Source organism: Diabrotica undecimpunctata, chromosome 1 (genome assembly GCF_040954645.1).
Source record: "Diabrotica undecimpunctata isolate CICGRU chromosome 1, icDiaUnde3, whole genome shotgun sequence".
In the NCBI taxonomy this organism is placed as follows: domain Eukaryota; kingdom Metazoa; phylum Arthropoda; class Insecta; order Coleoptera; family Chrysomelidae; genus Diabrotica; species Diabrotica undecimpunctata.
Genome location: NC_092803.1, coordinates 208240748 through 208259572, shown reverse-complemented (window position 1 = coordinate 208259572; position 18825 = coordinate 208240748). Strand labels below are relative to the sequence as shown.

General features: G+C 31.4%; 1 protein-coding gene across 7 annotated transcripts in view; it reads left to right on the top strand.

The window, feature by feature from the left end:
- Window positions 1-8176, top strand: part of jing (AE binding protein 2 jing) — a 386189-nt gene extending 378013 nt beyond the window's left edge. For all 7 annotated transcript variants that reach the window (XM_072521083.1, XM_072521085.1, XM_072521088.1 and 4 more), the window contains 2 exons: window positions 347-542; window positions 2291-8176. In XM_072521083.1, the coding sequence (XP_072377184.1) occupies window positions 347-542; window positions 2291-2456 (362 nt within the window). In that variant the 3' untranslated portion in view covers window positions 2457-8176. The remainder of the gene's footprint in view (window positions 1-346; window positions 543-2290) is intronic.
- Window positions 8177-18825: the final 10649 nt, after the last annotated feature.

Here is an 18825-nt window from a genome sequence, read left to right as displayed (position 1 = left end):
GATTGAAATAATCTATTTGATACACCAGAAGAAATCATTATCAGTGATTAATTTAGAAGCCAATTTTGGAGAAAATTCCAATGATCTCTATCTGTTACTGTTTTCATCGATTTTGTTCAGGGTTATTTCTTTTACTTTACATTTTATTGAGCGATTTACTACAATTCCCGAAGGACTAATTTTAGATCTAGTTTGTTATCAAGTATCAGAATTTTTCAACATTTTTGTGCATTAATTGAGGATTTATTATCTAGATAACAAAAAATAAATATATTCTTTATTTCTTAGCTATTAGACACTGATAATTGTTACGGAATATTTTACTAATCTATATATTTAAATACAGCACGGATGTTCGATTTTATCGACGCTGGAGTAATGGAGGGTCTTCAGTTCAAACTGCTCCTTCTAACTCAGAAGAGAACCTTAGGAAAAATAAACGAACCGGGCAATTCGGTGCATCTGCAAAGCGAGATTTTGGCGAGACGGGTGGAAACCGATGGATGTGTTAAATTTCTTCTTAGATGGCATCCCAACGACATGTAAGTTATTCATATTGTTTTTTTTTATAAAGCACACAGACACACACACATATATCTAGGTCTATACCTTCATTTCTCTGATGTGTATACCTTTGCTTTAATGGACTACCATTTTACGTACGTCAAAGCAATATTTTCCCTTTTATCACAAAATAGAACAAGAAATACAAATACACATAAACTATTTTTACTGGCAGTGGTACAAGGTATTGTTCTTTGTTGTGTATATACAGGGTGTTTCAAAAAAGGATAGGAAACAAAAGCATCGCCTCTGGAATATATACGAGTATATCCTGTATATATACGAGTATATAGGAAGAAAAATTATTAACGATGGTAAGAGATACAAAAAAAATTAAATAAGCTGGCCAATCCAATATGAAGACTGTCAGCTGTCAACATAGCAGCTATCGGTTGTCAACATGGAATCGAAATTTAAGGGCGTCGTTTGGCTGAACTCAAAATAAACTCATGAGATCAGCGATAACCAAGTTCTTGATATGATGCTGGCCTTTGATTTGATTTAATCAATCTTTTTATCTTTAAAAAATAAGTGTTCCATGGAATGGTTATCTTCTACTATCAAAAGATGGACATCCCATCGGCAGCTCAGTTGTTTCATCATCATTCTGGCTTTACAACCCAGCGTGGGTCCTAGTCTTCTCAATAATTTCTCTCCAGTCGTCTCTATCCATGGCCGTCCTCCGCCAATCACGTATTCCCATATTTCTCATGTCTTTATCGATGTTATCAAGGAATCTTGTTCTGGGTCGTTGTCTTCTTCTCTTACCAATGGGTCTATCAAGGAGTTTGCCCTATCCACCTCAGACGTCCTATATTAAGTTGGTATCTTAGTTGGCTAGGGCACCATATTATAGCTTGGGAGTTTAGAGACTACACATAACATGGATTATCATTATCAGTTGGTTCTACAGCATTTTGTGAGCCTTAGTATGCCTCAAAACATTTTTCCATTTTTTCTCCCTTAAATCTTCCTGCGCATCGTCCAGATGTTTCAGTTTATGTAGCAGTTCATGATATCTGTATCACTAAAAAATATATGAGTTCGAAATTATATCGCCTTTAAAAAATTTTCAGTAACTCTTCATGTGGTCGACATGGCCCATATTTCTGATCCGTAAGTGAATACTGGGCGTATTATTATTTTATAAATTTCCGTTTTATTTTCTTATTTCTTTGGATGTTTATTTTCTTTGTTTTTGCAGTCCACCAATGACCCTAAGTAGCAGAATTCTTTCACCCTTTCTATAGTTTCATGTTGTGCTCCCTTAAATTATTTTGTTGCCTTCTTGATATAACTGGCATGTTTTTTGGGTGTTATATATAAACCGTGTGGTGAATCTTCAAACGGGCCATAGTAAACCAAATGGAAAGTTCTAAATTGTTAAATTTCTTTCCTAACTATTTTACATCAAAAGTCATGACAAACTTTGCAGAGGACTAAAATCTGTATTGAAAACACAGGGTAAAATTGTTCTACGAATTAAACACATTCCAAAATTTTGCAAAAATATAATACGTTTGTCAGAACATTGTTGTAAAAGTTGGACCACACTCGTAATGCAGAATCATAAAAGAAAGTCAAGGATTCGAAATTTGAGAGAATTGTTTGGCAGAACTACACATAAAGTCCCTTATAGGATGATCTGTAATGTCCCTTATATGGTGTGTTTTTAGTAATTCTTGTATTAGTAACTATGAAAAATAATAACTTAATTCATTTTCAGCATTGCCGACGAGTGGGTGTCAGAGAAAGAGTACAAACCGACGAGGGTAGTGTCGATACCGCACTTGCAACCATCTTCAAAAACCGCCCTAAGCCCCTCGCTGTTCTCAAACGAAGTGCAACCTAGGCAGAAGCGTAGTCGTAAGCAGATTCCCAAGCAAACGTGATATACTGTTGTTATTTAAAATAATTAATATTTTGGAGCCTTTGTATTTAATATAGTTATTAGAGTAATGATGTCATATTTTGAAGTCAAGAATTATTGACAAATTAAGAAGTAAATATATTTGTAATAAAAAAGTTGTATATAGGAAAAATTGAACTAGAATTTAGATGCAATTAATTACTTTTAGCTCAACATCGTGTTAATCGATTTTTAATGTGTTTCGTATAAACAAAACATATCAAATTATTTTAAAAACATAATTTTTATTTAATTTACTCAAAAATTATCAGATTTTGATATTTATCCAAGAATTTCTTTATCTTATCTTTTATTTCATATAACCTTGTGCTGGTAGTCATTTTACGCAGACATTCACATTTGCCTTATCCTTTAGGTCCTTTTTTAGTGCTGATTCCTTACCAAATTGTAAAGTCTTTTTGCTTATTATGTTAACATTCCTTATTTGTTAAATTGAAGTGCTTTAGTCTATATTTCAAGTGTTTGATAATACACATAACCATACACCTAACGATTTATTGATTAAATAAAATAAAATTTTACAAGTATCTTCTCAATCATCGTGAGTCCATTTCAAATATTTTTCAGATCTCCCAAGTGCTAAATTGGCGACAATCACTTTCTCTTGCTTTGATTAATCTTACAAACAATCAGGAAGAATCAGTCTATAACGAAAGAACATTTTTCGTAGGTAGATATACAAAAACACAACAAATCATACTCCCTTTGGACATTAATTCGGGAATTTTTTAAATTGTTCACTTTATTTCCCGAATTTACCAAAGAAGTAAGAATAGCAAGGATGCTCTATCCTTTTTATTACTATTTTATTGGTATTTACCAAAGAACTAGCAATAACAAGGATAATGCCCTTGTTTTACTACTGCTTTGGTTGTTTCCAAAAATTTTACATATCATTCAATAATTTTTGGGCATAGCAAATCAAACAATAATTTTGAGTCATAGTTCAATAATATTCATGAACAGTTTGTTTTTTTTTAACAACTGTTCCAGAGGGTAAATATCAATTTTTTACCCCATTTAAACTCTTTCTAGGTGATGCACAACTTTTCAGTTGTGTTATAGATTCCTCATTTTGTGGACTTTTTAATATTTGCACAGACACTGTCATTCAGAGGGCTGAACATTACTTTTTTACCTCATATACACCCCTCTAGGTCATACACTGATCCCCGATCTAATAATTAGATGTCTCTTTGTAGAATAATTATTCTTGAAATATTTCATTTTTCAAGTGACTGTTTGATATTTTCAAGGACAATTGTCATTCACATGGTTCAACATCACTTGTTTTGTACCGGAACGACTGTTCTGGAGGCATAACACCCCTAGAAAACATTTCAGGCATTTTTCTTTGTGATAAATCTTGTACAACTACATTTTGGCTTCATCTTCTTGGACCAATTTAACACTTCTGAAAGAAAGAGACAATTTTATTGATTTCTTACTAAATTCTGAAATTATTTGCAAAATGCAAACTTTCTTACTTAAACAACAACCATTTTGAGGAATACCATCATTTTTTAAAGGGTTATAGCTCACTTAGAAGACTTTTCAGGTTCAGTTCACTTTTTTGTGAAAATAGTTTCTGCACACACCTTTTAACCACATTTTGGCTTCCTGTTCTGGACGCTCTAAAACTTCTACTGCCTAAAATGACCTTAATAATATTTTTTTTTATATTTCATAATATATTTCTCTGAATATTAGCAAAATGTTGAGTAAACTTTATTATTACAAAATTTATTGAACGATCAAAATAATTCAACTTTAATATTGATGTAATTATTCTAAGATATCACCAGCAAAAATGGTTTAAATGGTCAATAATTGTACTGATTTTTCTACCGTGTACAAATCAGAGACACTAATTTATTGTGATATATTATTAATTTTTAATTGCGGAATTAGCGGTTGGCAAGTCAGGCGCACAAATATTAGCAATATACGTAGTTAGTAAGCATACGTTTATCGGTAAGGTAAAAGCGATTTTTTTAAACGATTTTTTAGTTCGATATTCTAAATTTTAAGTAATTTGACTCATTCCGATTGTAATGAGGGCGAAAAAAGTACAAAATATTTATTATTTACAAATTCCTATGATTTTTCTTGACTCAAAATTCAAAAATTTAAACAAGTGACAGAAAATCTTTTGGATCATCATTGTTACATAGTTAAATATTTAGTGTTACTCTGTAATACTTTTTAAACCCATCCAAATTTATATATCCAACAGTCCAAATATAACCATAACCTCCAAATTATCAAAAGCAAAATAATAACCTCAAAATATTCCAAAAATATGCACTTCAGTAACTTCTTGTTCCTTATGAAGATTTTCATCATTTTATGACAATGATCGCGAATAATAGTGTAAAAGTATGATAACACAGGAATTTGTATTATTTTTTTTAGGAAAAACATAATTTACTTACCCAGTTGTGTTCCCCAAGAGGCTAATATTTCCGAACAGCTCCATCGGCTGCCATTTTTGTGTTCCCCTCTCGATTTGTACACGGTACGCGTTGCAAAAAGGATCAAAGGTTCGATTGATTTCCTAAAAAGGAACAATTTGTAAAATATGGTACATGAATGTGTAAATTTGTGAGTCTTTCACTATGTAAAGTTAGGTTATGTATATGTACAGTAGCGTAAGGTATTTCAGTTGAGAGAAACTGTTCGTGGTTTTGACCATTTAACAACCAGCCTGATATCACTGCCATTAATGTAACAATCTGGTTGAGTAGTTGGTTAAACCTTCCACCTAGATTAGACTTTTGGGAGTTGTCAATGGATGGTGAGTTGTCTTGTTAATTTGCTTTAGCGACAGCAGTGATCAGATAAATTGTCTAACTGATGGCAGCACTCTTACGTTAGGTTATGTGAGGTTAGATAAATTAATTTTCTATTATTTATTATAATTTTTCCACATTTATGACAAACGTATCCAGTATTACATTTTTTTCTTAAATGATTGTTATATATTTGTCTTTAGTGACATATAATGAATTTAATACAGGAAATGTGGAGGAAATTGTAATATATTGTGGAACAGAGATGTACCCAATCTAACATAACCTAAATGTGACTCCTTCACTCAGAAAAATTTCGTCTGTGCACCAAAAATTACTTTTGATTCAAGATAGCAAATGAGAAGTTTATAAAAAAGAATATAATAATGTAGCACCATTGTATATTCTTTAACTATCACGATAAACTTTTACATTTTGAAATATTAATAGATGTCATAGTGAATTATAAGAGCGAAAAACCACCATTAACAACTTCCACAGTATGTATTTGTAAACTTTTTTAGTAGTAATTTTTTTGTGTGTTCGCAATCTTTATACAAAATAATATTTTTAAATAATTATACATATATACATATATATGCTTTTAAGAATTTTTTTAGTTAGTTAATTTTTTGTTACATTCCTGTTTCATCCTCTTTTTATTATTTATTGCGACATTTTTAACCTTTCACTGTTATTGGATAAGTTTAATTTGTGATGTCTGGTTCACGTTTAGTCGAGACTAGTTTGGAGAGTCAAATAAGTTAAGTTGAGATTGTAAGCGTATGGTAAAGAGAATGGGAAATGTACAGATTTTTTTCCAAATTCAAATTGTACACAAAACACAATTCAAAACGAAAAACTAGTTGATTAAAATAAAGAAAGGCGTAAGATATACGTGCCAAAAGTATTTAACCCAATTTGTCAATTGTCAAATATCATTACTGCCGTCTGTCACCTGTCATATTATTTGTCACCTATACTTATAAGATATTTTAACTCTTCTGTGACTATTTATCTGTTATCTTATTTTTATATCAAGTTTTTGTGGTGGAGAGGAGAAGTTTATTGTTTACAAATATCTTGACAACCGTCGTGAGTTCATTTTATATTTTTCTCAGCTTTCCTAAGTGCTAAATTTGGAACAATCACTTTTGCTTTGAAATGGATATGTATTATGAATTATGAAAGAAAATTTTTTTCATAGGTAGATATGCAAAACACAACAAATCATACTCACATTTGGTAATTCAATAATTTTTTAAATTGTTTCGTAAAATTCCTGACTTTACCAAAGAAGTAGGAATAGCAACGATGCTCTATCCTTTTTATTTTTATTTTATTGGTATTTACCAAAGAAGTAGCAATAACAAGGAAGATGTCCACTTTATTACTACTTCTTTGGTTTTTCCCAAATTGCTCTTATACCACTTCTTTGGTAAATTGTGTGGATCTATGTATAATTTCTGGAAATTTATAGTCGATTTGATGCCAAAATGTTTCTAACGTAAGGTTTTCGTACGTTAACGTTCACGTTTATTGTTAAGTCGTTAATACGTTTTTGACACTCACAAAAATATATCAAACAAGCTGACTTTTTTTTTATATAAAATATATAGATTTTTTTAAAATTCTACATATCATTCAAAAAATCTGGAGCCTAGCTAATCAAACAATAATTCTGAGACATAATTCGATAATATTCATCAACAGTCTTCCTTCTAGGTAATTCCACAATGCGAACGGATCCCACAATGCTTTTCTAATAAGATTTGTGGAGCGGTTTTCCTCACAACTACTTTTGATATAAAAATTTGTCGAACATCATGACTACTGTAATCTGTCAATTGTCACGTATTATTAAATAATATTTCAAATTGTTATTTTTATATCCAGTTTTTCTGGTGGGGAATGGGAAAAGGGGTAAAAAAAGTATATCAATGGTTGGAGACTTTCAAAAGTTCAAAGGTTTAGAGGAATTTTATCTGTACTTCATTTTTTCTGATATATTTTTCTTTTCTTATGTATATTATTCTACCGTTCAATTTAATAAAAATTTTGGTCAATTTTGACTTGGAAAATTAGAAATGTTACACATTTGACATGACGTTTAACATTTGGCATGCTTTATTGTCAAAAGTCACATTAAAATGGCATATTTTTAGTCAATAATTCTTTCTTTAACCTTATAAACGTTATTTAATAAACATCTCTAGTAAAAATAAATAGATATGGACTAAATGTCGATTGTTATTGTCGAAATATTGTGATACAACATAGGAAAAGATTCTCAAAGTGTCCTTAGAGTGTAAGGTCAAGCAATAATCGAAAATCAAGCCACCAAAAGTGACAAAACTCGTTCTGAATAATTATAATTTAAATTTGAGGTTAAATACAAAATATTATTTTTTGTTTAATTCGACAATAGAATGACATTCTGTCCATTTTCAAAGTTTCAATTGCTGAAATTGTCGAAGCAGAGTACCTTTCTCTTTATTTGTATAAAATAGTAGTTGCTGTGCACTGTGAATATGTTAATCGAATCCACTCTATATTATACTTTAGTGACATATGATACAGATGTACGAGTCGTTTAAATAGATGAGATATATAGAAGTTTTGACCATCCAAAACTCGAGCAAATGTGAAAGTTCAATAATGATTTTGATTCTATTGAATCTGAAAACTTCACTGCCAATATTGTACTGCCGGCAAAAACATGACACCCAAATATCGCTACGAAAACTGCGAAGCTTCCAGATTTACAAATTTTTGAAATCTCAGGCATGCGCGTAGCCGCCATTTTTTATCGTGTAAGGTAGTTACTTTTGGCAAATGTACAAAATTGATTTATAAATTAATTATAGAAAAATAAACTACATGATTCATATATACTTCGTTTATTTCTTAATATTATCCATCTTTTTATGTCTAGTGATGAACGTAGGCCTCCTGAGACGATTTGCTTATTTGTTCCATGGATTTGTGATTTATTTTATAAATATGCTTATTTTACTTTACTGTTTTTAAGACGTCAAAGACGTTAAGATGTCAAATGTCATGTACCTGACATGACATTTGACATCTTAACCTGATTTTTGACACAATTTATGGAACAATAGTGCAGTAAGTTATGTATAAACTGTTAAAAAGTGTCAAAAAGCAGTAAAAAATCGAAGAAGCGATCAAAAAGCATAAAAAAACGCCGTAGTCTTTTCAAATGTCTTTTTGGTAATTTTTCGGATTTTTAATATTTCCTAATTTTTTATCGTTTATTTTTCCAACTCTTAAGAATATTTTTTGATACTTTACTCTTCTGTTTCGATGAGTTGAAAGAAAAATTGCTAAGACTATCGAAAAAGTAATAAAAATGTGTATACAAAGGGTGCATTTTCCAAGCCACGGGTAGTCAAGTCTAGCCTTGCTCCGACTCCCATGTACGGTCTCCTACACCCTGGGAAATCACAAACTATCAAAATCCGTAAAAAGTCGAAAAAAATATTAAAATTATCGAGAGCATTGTGAAGATGAAAAAAGAATACAGACAAGTAAAAAAGTATAACAAACATCAAAAAGTACAGTAAAAACGATTAAAAGTATTGCCTACTTCTACAGCGCCTTTTTGACCTTTTAACGCTTTTTAATGATTTTGTTTAACATATTCGAATTATTAACGGTTTCAACATCTTAACAATAATTTTTATCTTATTTTCCATTGATGCTGTATGACCTTGAACACAAAGAAAGAGAAAGAGCGACGGAAAAGAAAAGCATCTAAAAATTGTCTATAATTGTTGAAAATATAAAAAAATGCATTATAAAGGTGTTAAGAAACTTTAAAAACTACTTTTTCGACATTTTCTAATGATTTTTCGTTAAATTTTCTGTTATGGGTCGTGTGATTTTGAACACGCACGAAGAAAAACTAAGAAAATTGTAAAAAGCGTTAATACGACAAATAAAGGGTTAAAAATCTGTAAAAGATCGTTAAAAAAGGCGGCAGAAGGTACACAACGATAAAAAAATATTCATAGATGTTTAGAGGTGTTAAAATAGGAGAAAAAAAGCGTCCAAAAAACTGTGCAATGCTCCTCAATTTTTTTTTATAGCTTTTAGATCGCTTGCAAGTGCTCTTTCGAAACATTTAACACTCTCGATAATAAATTCTAAGCAATGTAAAGAACTTTGAAAATCGTTAGCGGGTGGGCAAAGGTCGTACTATATTTAAAAGTGCTAAAAGTTCAAATTGTCCCTAAAACACCTGTTTTTGTTTTAGCGCGAAAAATTCGTTGAGAAAGTCTTAAGAGAAATGAAAAACGTCGATCGGAAGAAGTGATGCAAAAATGTTAAAGAAACGTTAAAAGTGTCATTAAAGCGTTTACAGCTCTTTTTTGTCACTAATAACATTTTTTGGCGGTTTTTTAGTATTCGAAATGCAGAATAGGACTTGAAAGAACAAACTTATATGTCGCCTCATCTTGTAAACGGGACTTGTGTCGCTAGAAAAGACAGTGGTAAATGATTTTTTGTGAAATAAATTATATTCAATGCTTATTTTGCCTAAATAATCTTAGACTTAAGCAAAAAATAGTAAACTTTTACCGATTAATTGTAGAACTAACGAACTTACTACGGCGCTAATAGTAACTGTCAATTACCTGTTAAGGTCAATAAAAATGGCGGCTACTTCCTCATGTCCTGGGCCTAATTTGTATTCATCCATTGTTATCTAATAATTAAAATACAGTGTCTTTACAGAAAATCGTTCTGGAGTTAGTATTAAATAAACGATACACTGACGACGCACAAGTTTTTTGTACACAACGATGCTGTTAGTAATTTTACATCAAATCCAAAATTGAGTAAATATTGTACATCGTAGAGACTATTTCATTACGTCATAAAAGTTTCACATTGTGCCATCTATCCATTGTCATGCATTTTCTTTATTAATACTTCCACAGTTCACTTGGATTTGAAGTTTCTTTGCAAAATATGGCTCGTAGGAATTATAGTATTGAAGTTATACTGTTTTTTTTTACAAAAAGACATAAGTAATAAAATTTTCTAGAAGATGGCGCCACTTTTTTGGTTAGATTATGTTATGGTATATCTATTTGTAATGAAATATTTGAATTTTCTCTACATTTCGGCAAAATATTCAGTACTGAATATATTTAACTGACCGAAATATGGAGGAACTCAATCTTTCACGAAAAATAGATTGTACTTAGTTAACCGATAAACAGCAGTGGCGCCATCGCTCAGAAAATTTTAAAGTATCAGTTTTTGACAGAGATAGTAAACCTTGATTTCTTTGGATTTTGATTAATTTGTGGTAAACTTATGGAATCAACAACAAACTAACTAAAAGAAATGTATTGCTGTGTTTTTGCGTCACATATGAGTACCAACAAGACAAAATTAATTCGATTTTAAATGCTAGAATCTAATATTCAATCAGTTTGATTCAACATAGTCTCCAAAAACCATTTTTTCCAAATTATAGTAAATATTTTGATACTGTAACTACATTTTTTTAATTATTTGTTTCAAGATATATACTATACTTAACGAAAAACATATTTTGTGAAGAAATAATAAAATTCATGTATGCTCCATATTGCTTTTAAAAATTACTTTCAAAATGATCTCAAATGAATCAGATAAATGGGATATTTTTGCTTGCATTAAAGTAATCTTCAATTTAGGACTGGAAATCAAAAAAAGTAGATCTTTTTGATTTGCTGTTATATGAAAGTGACTGAGTTTCTTATGTTCATAATTTGTAATAGTTGTCAAGATATTAATATTTTAATCACACACTGTTCAGTCTGAACTGTACTAACTGTTCCACTTCGCTAGACACTCTTCTCTTTAACAAAATATTATCTACTACTGCACGTATAAGAGGAATTTGAAGTAAATAATGTTCTGGATGAATGGATTTCACTAAGTATGCTACTCTTTAATCTAACACAAAAAAATAAGTGAAAAACGCATGATAAAACAAAAGAATTCTATACAGATAAATGTGGATGATCTAACAATAGTAGCAACAAAAATCTTGTCTACAATATAACGGATTGTACTAGAAATAACTAGAAATGACACTCCTTATTAAGTCTAGTACATAGTAAAAGAGAAAAACAGCTTGGAATTAGGACCATACAGTTGGCCGAGACCTCCTGATTGTCAAACCCTCAACTTATTCAAAACTTTTTTCTTATTAGAACCGGAATGGCGCCTGAGATTTCCTCCTCTGATACTTCGACAAGAATAAACGGAATAAATTTTTCTGATATAATAAGTTTTTCTTATGCTCTGATGGTTGCTCTGTTTTATCATTTCTTTATTTTTTCTGTTTTGTCGATCTGTTTTTTTCCATATAGTTCTGAAGGTATTGAGAAATTTTAAAATATTTTTATCTTTAAAGGGAATTAACAACAATTTTAATTGAAATAACGTTTATTTTGACGTTTCGATTTCCACTTTGGAAACCGCTGTCAAACTACAATTACAGGATTTATTTGATTAGTGTTTTTCCCATCAACTATTTTGATATTTAAGCCTTTTTAAAATTATAAGCCATATTTAATAAATCAACTCTTCTTGACTACAGAGTAGAGGAAATTTATATTTATTCTTCTTTTACTTTGTTTCTTTTGTGCCAAATGCATTTGAAAATTGAAAAATCTTCTCAAATTGTACAAAAGCATGATTATTTCAACTTTTATCTATCGATGTTTATTCCTGCGTTGTTTCAATCGAGTATCTTAATAGTATATGAACTTTTTTGCCACAGAATGTGTTATAATTGACATGTAGTTTAGAAATTTCACACCAGGTGTAAAATGTGACATATGGTTCAAAATTTGACGTTATTATTGACATCAAGTGTCAAAATTTGAAAATATTACTCCTTGACTTGCTGTATGAAGTTATTTAAGCACCATTTGGCTTCCACCAAGTTATATAAGATTAGAACAACATCGTCGGCAAAGCATAAATCATTAATTTAACCTTTATCGATGTTTATTCCTCCGTTTTTCCAGTCCAATGTCCTAAAAGCATGTTCCAGCATGACAGTAAACTTTTTTTTGAGGTAGAAACTGTTAAATGTGACATGAACTGTCAAAATTTGACAGGGGGCCTTAAGTTTAAATCATCATCATCATCTTGGTGCTACAGCCCTTAGAGGGCCTCGACCTTCTCAAGCTTTCTACGCCATTCTATTCTGTCTTAAGTTTAAATATGGGCCCAAAATTTGACGTTATTTAAGCATGTTTTGGCTTCCGCCAATTTATCTAAAATCGCAAAAATATCGTCAACGAAGCAAAAATGATTCAATTTTTAGCATTCGATGTTTATTCCTGTGTTGTTCCCGTTGAGTATTTTACAAGTTTATTCCAGGATGACAAGGAACTGTTTTTGTGAACGAGGGTCTTAAATTCAATATTCGACACATTGATGTTAGACACATGAGGTGTCAAGCGTAAATGATTCAATATTGTTCTATCGACGTTTACTGCTATGTTGTTTCGGTTCAGTGTCTTATATAGGTATATTCCAGAATGACAGTAAACAGTTTTTATGTCAAATTTTACGTCAAATTTGACGTAAACTCTCAAAATTTGACACGCGTTGTCAAATCTGACTTAAGGTTATCTAAACTTGATGTCATATTTAATGGTGTGTTTGACATGTTTGAAAAGTTGACGTCAGATTTGACATGTAGTGTCAATATTTGACGGAAGATGTCAAAAACTCGTTGTTTTTGTATAGTATTTAAAAAAAAACGCGATAAAATCACCTAGATATACAAAGATATATATCTAGAGAAGCAAGTGAGAACATCTGATCGGTTATTTGACTGAATGTAAACAGTGTTTGATAGAATATGAGTAACTATTTTATTTAAAGTTACCTAAACTATTCCAATAATAATTAAACCACAATAAAAATTGACCTAAATCAAAGAAAAAACTAGCAAAAAAGGGAAAATACCCATTTATTGATCGTACTTAGCCCAAAAGCAAATGTTCAAAATTTTCGTCAATCGTAAAACTTTGGCTCTTAGACTGAAACTGAATTTTAAAATTAGAAATTATTTGTAATCGATTATCGACTGATTTGTTTTAAATGCAATGAATCCAGCGACTACATAGCTCATTGTCTCGTCGCCGATGCCGGCCAAATGCGAGCTTGTAAATACAAAAAAATATTTTAACCGAATACTGTACTTAGCTTCGAGAGCATTGGCGATGACGCATGTTTCACTTCATGTACATATGCGTATATAATGTTCGGTGTTTTTAGACTGTTCAGCGTTGAGGTTTTTACGTTTTTTCCCTGTTTCCTTAAAAATCCTAAACAAATCAATTTAAGCTTTACATTTATCAAAAATATTTCCTATAACCGCAACACCAGACATTTCATTGTCTTGATTTTGATTGATTGATGATTTTTTATGTGTCTCTCGCCCCTATCTGTTTACCAAGACTTTGTCGTTGTTTTGCAGTCTTTTTCACATGGAGTTTTTGGTTTTCGCTGACTTTTGAACGCCAATAGGCTCTTTTTTTCTCTTATCATTGCCGATAGTCGTGAAAACAGTTCAGTACTCAGCTCTGATATTATATCCCGTTAAATCGAAAGTATGGCTTCGGTATGCGGATGGAAAACATGGACATACATCAGGGTTTTCCAAATAAAATTAAACCCAAAGCAAAAAGATTATTTATGGAGATACTTAAATCGCTTCAATCACAAGATCTTTTCAAATATTCCTGTGGAGAAGCTTAGTATAGTTTGTGCCTTGGACTGACTATATTTTTGCTCGATTTTTTCTTTAAACTTGTCCCTTTATGGTCTTTAAGAAGAATGCATCACTCTTTGAAGATGTTACCAGTACTCGCCTCTGCGATTTCCGTATTTTTTTTGTCTAAAGTTCAGCTAGTAATCCGTCAAGATCAAAATATCTTTATGTTTCGATAGTTGTTCAGATACTTCTATTTCAGTTATAATTCAATGTCGATAATATTGTGATAGTTGATATCTTGGTACAATAAATTTATCTGGACACTAAATCCCCGTACTCTTCATTTTTAGATGTGTTGCACTCATTGCGACAAATTGATCTCGCTTTCCATCATTTTTAACCAATTTTCGTCCAGTATTCATTCTATCACGGAGATTTGAACAGTCTTGGAGACTGTTTTTTACGAATCATTATGGAACACCCAATAATAAAATGACGCGTGTGGTGAGATTTTTCCTTCGTTTGTTTTTTAAGATGTATTTTTGCGATTTTTTATTCAATAAACTCACCAACACTCATATTTGGACCACATTTTACCTAACAATGAATATTTTCTTCCATCCATCCATTCAATCATACTAGCCCTGGCCCCTCTCAGCAAACCTCCCTCTCCATTCTTTACGATCTGTAATCCCGATCGACTGCCAAGGCGATTTCTGGCGTCCTCATCTACATCTTCCTCCCATCGCTTTCTCGTTCTTCCAATACATCTCTTCCCCTGAATTCTTGTATTGATTTTTTTTTCAAAGTCTGTTTTCTTCCAATAGACATTTATGTCATGTTCACAGGCTTTGCTTAAAAGTTGGTCGACTTCTTTGTGTAAATCTGCTTGATATTCTCCGATGATCTTCTCTGCTGGGGGTTGTAGTCTATGCTTAAGTATACTGGTAAATATTTTATATCCACAACACAGCAATGAGATTCCTCTATAGTTTTGAAGATGAGATTGCCGCCCTTTTTATGGAATGGGCAGATGATACACTTATTCCACTCTTTTGGCATTTTATCTTGTCTCCATATTCTGTGTATGTATTTATTTAATAAATTCATCAACACTAGCATATTTGCGCCACATTTTACGCAATAACAAATATTTTACCCCACAACTTCATTAAAAAGAAAATTAGACAGTGTGGATATGTAGTCTTGGTTGCCTACCATCAGGAACTAGACAGGACTCAATATTTTTCGTTTTCTGTCTTGATGAACTCGTTTTTAAGAAATTTACAATCAATAACACAATACCTGACCTAATCGTAACATATATTATTTTATATCTATCTATTAAAAACGTAAAAATACTGTACGAGTATAGAACAGTTACAAAAATACGAAGAACATTACAGAACCACCTAATTAGTACATTTTTTTTATCACTGATGTAAAATAGTTAATTTTTTTTTAAAACATAGTTTGTATCTACCATGTATCTCTAATTCAGATAATAGACAAAAAGAACTATTCTTTTACATTGCATTTAGGAACGTCTCTAAAGATTAAGACTGTCAAAAATTATATCGTAATGATTAGGAAAATTTATACTAGTTGCATTTAATTTAAGATACGGAGGTAGAACTGTAGATTGGCTCGTTTCAGATGATTAAAATGTATTCTTTCCTAAGTTGATATTTTCTACATAGCAGTAACTTCGTTTACGAAATAAAAACGCGAATTTGAATATTGTGCATATTATGTAATCGAAGGTGTTATTACAATTGCAAAATAAACAGTTGATTGTTTACGAATTTTTATGTTGCTGTGGAATTAGGTCAACGTACTCCATGAAAAAAAATGTAAGATCATCACTATACTTTAAATTACTACAACTATAATAAAAAATAATGTAGTATATTATGAAGTAGTATGTAGAGAGAATTATATTATATACAATATTATATTTCTTCTTCGTCTTCCTCCTCTTTATAAGCAATTCTACTTGTTCATTTGCAGATTAATACCTCTATGGAAGGTTGTCACTCCATCTTTTGCGTGGTTCTCGGATTCTTCTTCTGCTGATTGGTGATTTATCTCTTGCTTAACGACACGGATCTCCCCTCATTCTGGTCATGTGGTTAGTCTATTCTTTGTTTCTGTTTAATATCCATTCGTTTATACACTGTACGTTATATTTTCTTCTAATGTCTTCACTTCTCTTTCGATTTCTCAGCGTATTTCCTGTAATTCTTCTCAGTACTGTCATCTCTGCCGTTTCCAGTAGCCTTTGCGTTGTGGCTTGGTCGGGTCTTGTTTTTGAGGCATATGTCATTATTGGTCTTACATTGGCTTTATAAATTCTTGACTTCATCTCAGTGTTAATGTGTCTGTTTCGCCATATGGTGTTATTAAGGCATCCTGCCAGTCTATTTGCTTTTTGTACTTGATTTCTCACTTCTCACTTCTTTGTCCGTTGCTCACCTCTATTTTTATCAGTTTGGCGATATTTATCAGTTTCTGGTTTTAGCAAAAGTCTTTGTACTCTTTAAAGATGTGTTCAGAGTATATTTTAAATAATGCCGGTCACAATATGCAACACTGTCTAACTCCTTTTTTGACTGTGAAGATCTTGGACAGTTCATTTTCTAATCGCTCTGTTGCTTTTTGTTGGAGATATAAGTTTGAGATCAGTCTTATATCCTTACCATCGAGTCCTGCTGTTTTTAGGATATCGATTAGTTTCCCATGCGGGATTTTATCAAATGCCTTCTCGAAATCAATGAAACATGCATACACATCGCAGTTGGCATCCATGGCTCTCTGTATTAGAACTTGCAAACTAAAAAGTGCTTCCCTCGTTCCGAGTCCTGCTCTGAATCCAAATTGAACTTCACTCAGGTGTTCTTCTAATTTGGTGTATATGCGCGAGTGAATGTTTAAGTGCATGGTTCATCAAACTAATTAATCTATGTTCTTCACATTTTCTAGCGTTGGCTTTTTTAGGAAGTGGAATGAATATTGATAGTAGCCATTATTTTGGTAAGTAACCAGTCTCGTAGATGTTGTTGAATAGTTTCGTAAGAGCTGGGATTTGCTGTACCTCTAATAGCTTTAAAATTTTTCCATGCACCTCATCAGGTCCTGGTGATTTTCTATCTTTAATCCACTTGATGGTCATAGTTACTTCTTCGTTTGTTATTTCTGGGCCGTAGGGATTGTTTATTTCAGTTGGAATTCGTGCTACATCTTCTAATAATTCTTGAATATATTCTTTCCATCTTCGTAATTTATCTTAAATAGTAGTCAAAATCTGGCCTTCAATGTCTACAACTATGCCTGTGTTGCGTTGTTTTCTGGTGTTCTGTACCCCTTTAATTTTTTTGTGCGTATGGAAATCGTCATGTTTGCGTTGTAGTGTTCCAATTTACGTACATTTCTCCGTCAGCCATGCTTCTTTTGCTCATTGCTTTCTTTTATTATACCACATATAATGAGCGCCTAATAGTGTTCAAACGTAACAGCTCAATAATTGACTGATGTGGCTATATTAAAAAGGTCTAATCTCTGAGATGGGAACGGTGCATCTTCATATTGGTCCTTATTTGGTTCCATATTTAGATATATATTCATATATCCTAGACTATAGTTTGATAAAATCCTGATCTTACAGCTTTTAAACGACTAGGTGCACTTCAGCTTGCTATTCTATGTGCTTTCCTTTTATTTGATACAGTAGGAAAAACCTGCAGCTGCTGGAAAACCTTTTCTACTTCATAAATCCTTCCAGGCTTAACTGCTGATATTTTATATACCTACATATTAATTTTAAACCATTGTAGAGATACAATAAGACATTATATAACTGATACTTTTAATATAATATGCACAAAATAAAAATTTATACCAAAACCAAAAAATGTTGTGTTGAGTCTTTATACGACGTAAAATTTGAATAATTTTAATCCTCTGTCATAAGTCAAAACAAGGATGGTCGCCTTTTGTCACAAAATTGTTTCAATGTTTACTGTGTTCATTTTTATTGTATTTATTAATTATTTATCATAGTTTATCATATGCATAATTATACATTAATATTTGGAAAGGGGAAAATTGTAGAACTATTAATCGGTTTTTTGCTTTAGAAATTTTTTTAAACAATTTTTTTAATGACTAGTTTTTAATTTTTGATAGAACGTCGTAAACGTATATTGGCTACCTGTGTAAAATGTCGTTTTTCATAACAGATATCGCAAATTTTAAGACCAGTTATTCAAATGTACAACTCTTCTTCTTCAGTAGAAATCTTCTAGTGCAGTTATTTTTGGTCAACATTTTTCTTTCTCTTGTATAATCATCAAGTGGCATCAAACGCAGAATCTTTTATTTTTTTATTTTAATTCAGCTACTATCTTTTAAACATTTCCAATGTCATCCATGAATTCATTAGGGCTGTTGCACCTAGGACAGTTTGAATGATGCTTCACCACAAACCTGTCATCTGTCAAGTTTATTTTCATCTGTCATTTGTCAAGTCATTAATTCCGTTCAATTTAGTCATGAATGAACTCAACCAAGGATGAGGCACAAAGAACTTTTTCAGCTACGAGCTGAAAAATATTCACTTCAACTATAAGTGAAGATCAAAACATTTTCTTACATGTTTGGTCCGTTTTTTTTTTCGTTTTATGTGTCCTTTGACATTTAAAAATCTCTATCAAAGCTTCCTCACGCTGCTAACAATGTAGTTCATTATAATAGTAACCAAATCATCTAGCTCTTTAATTTAA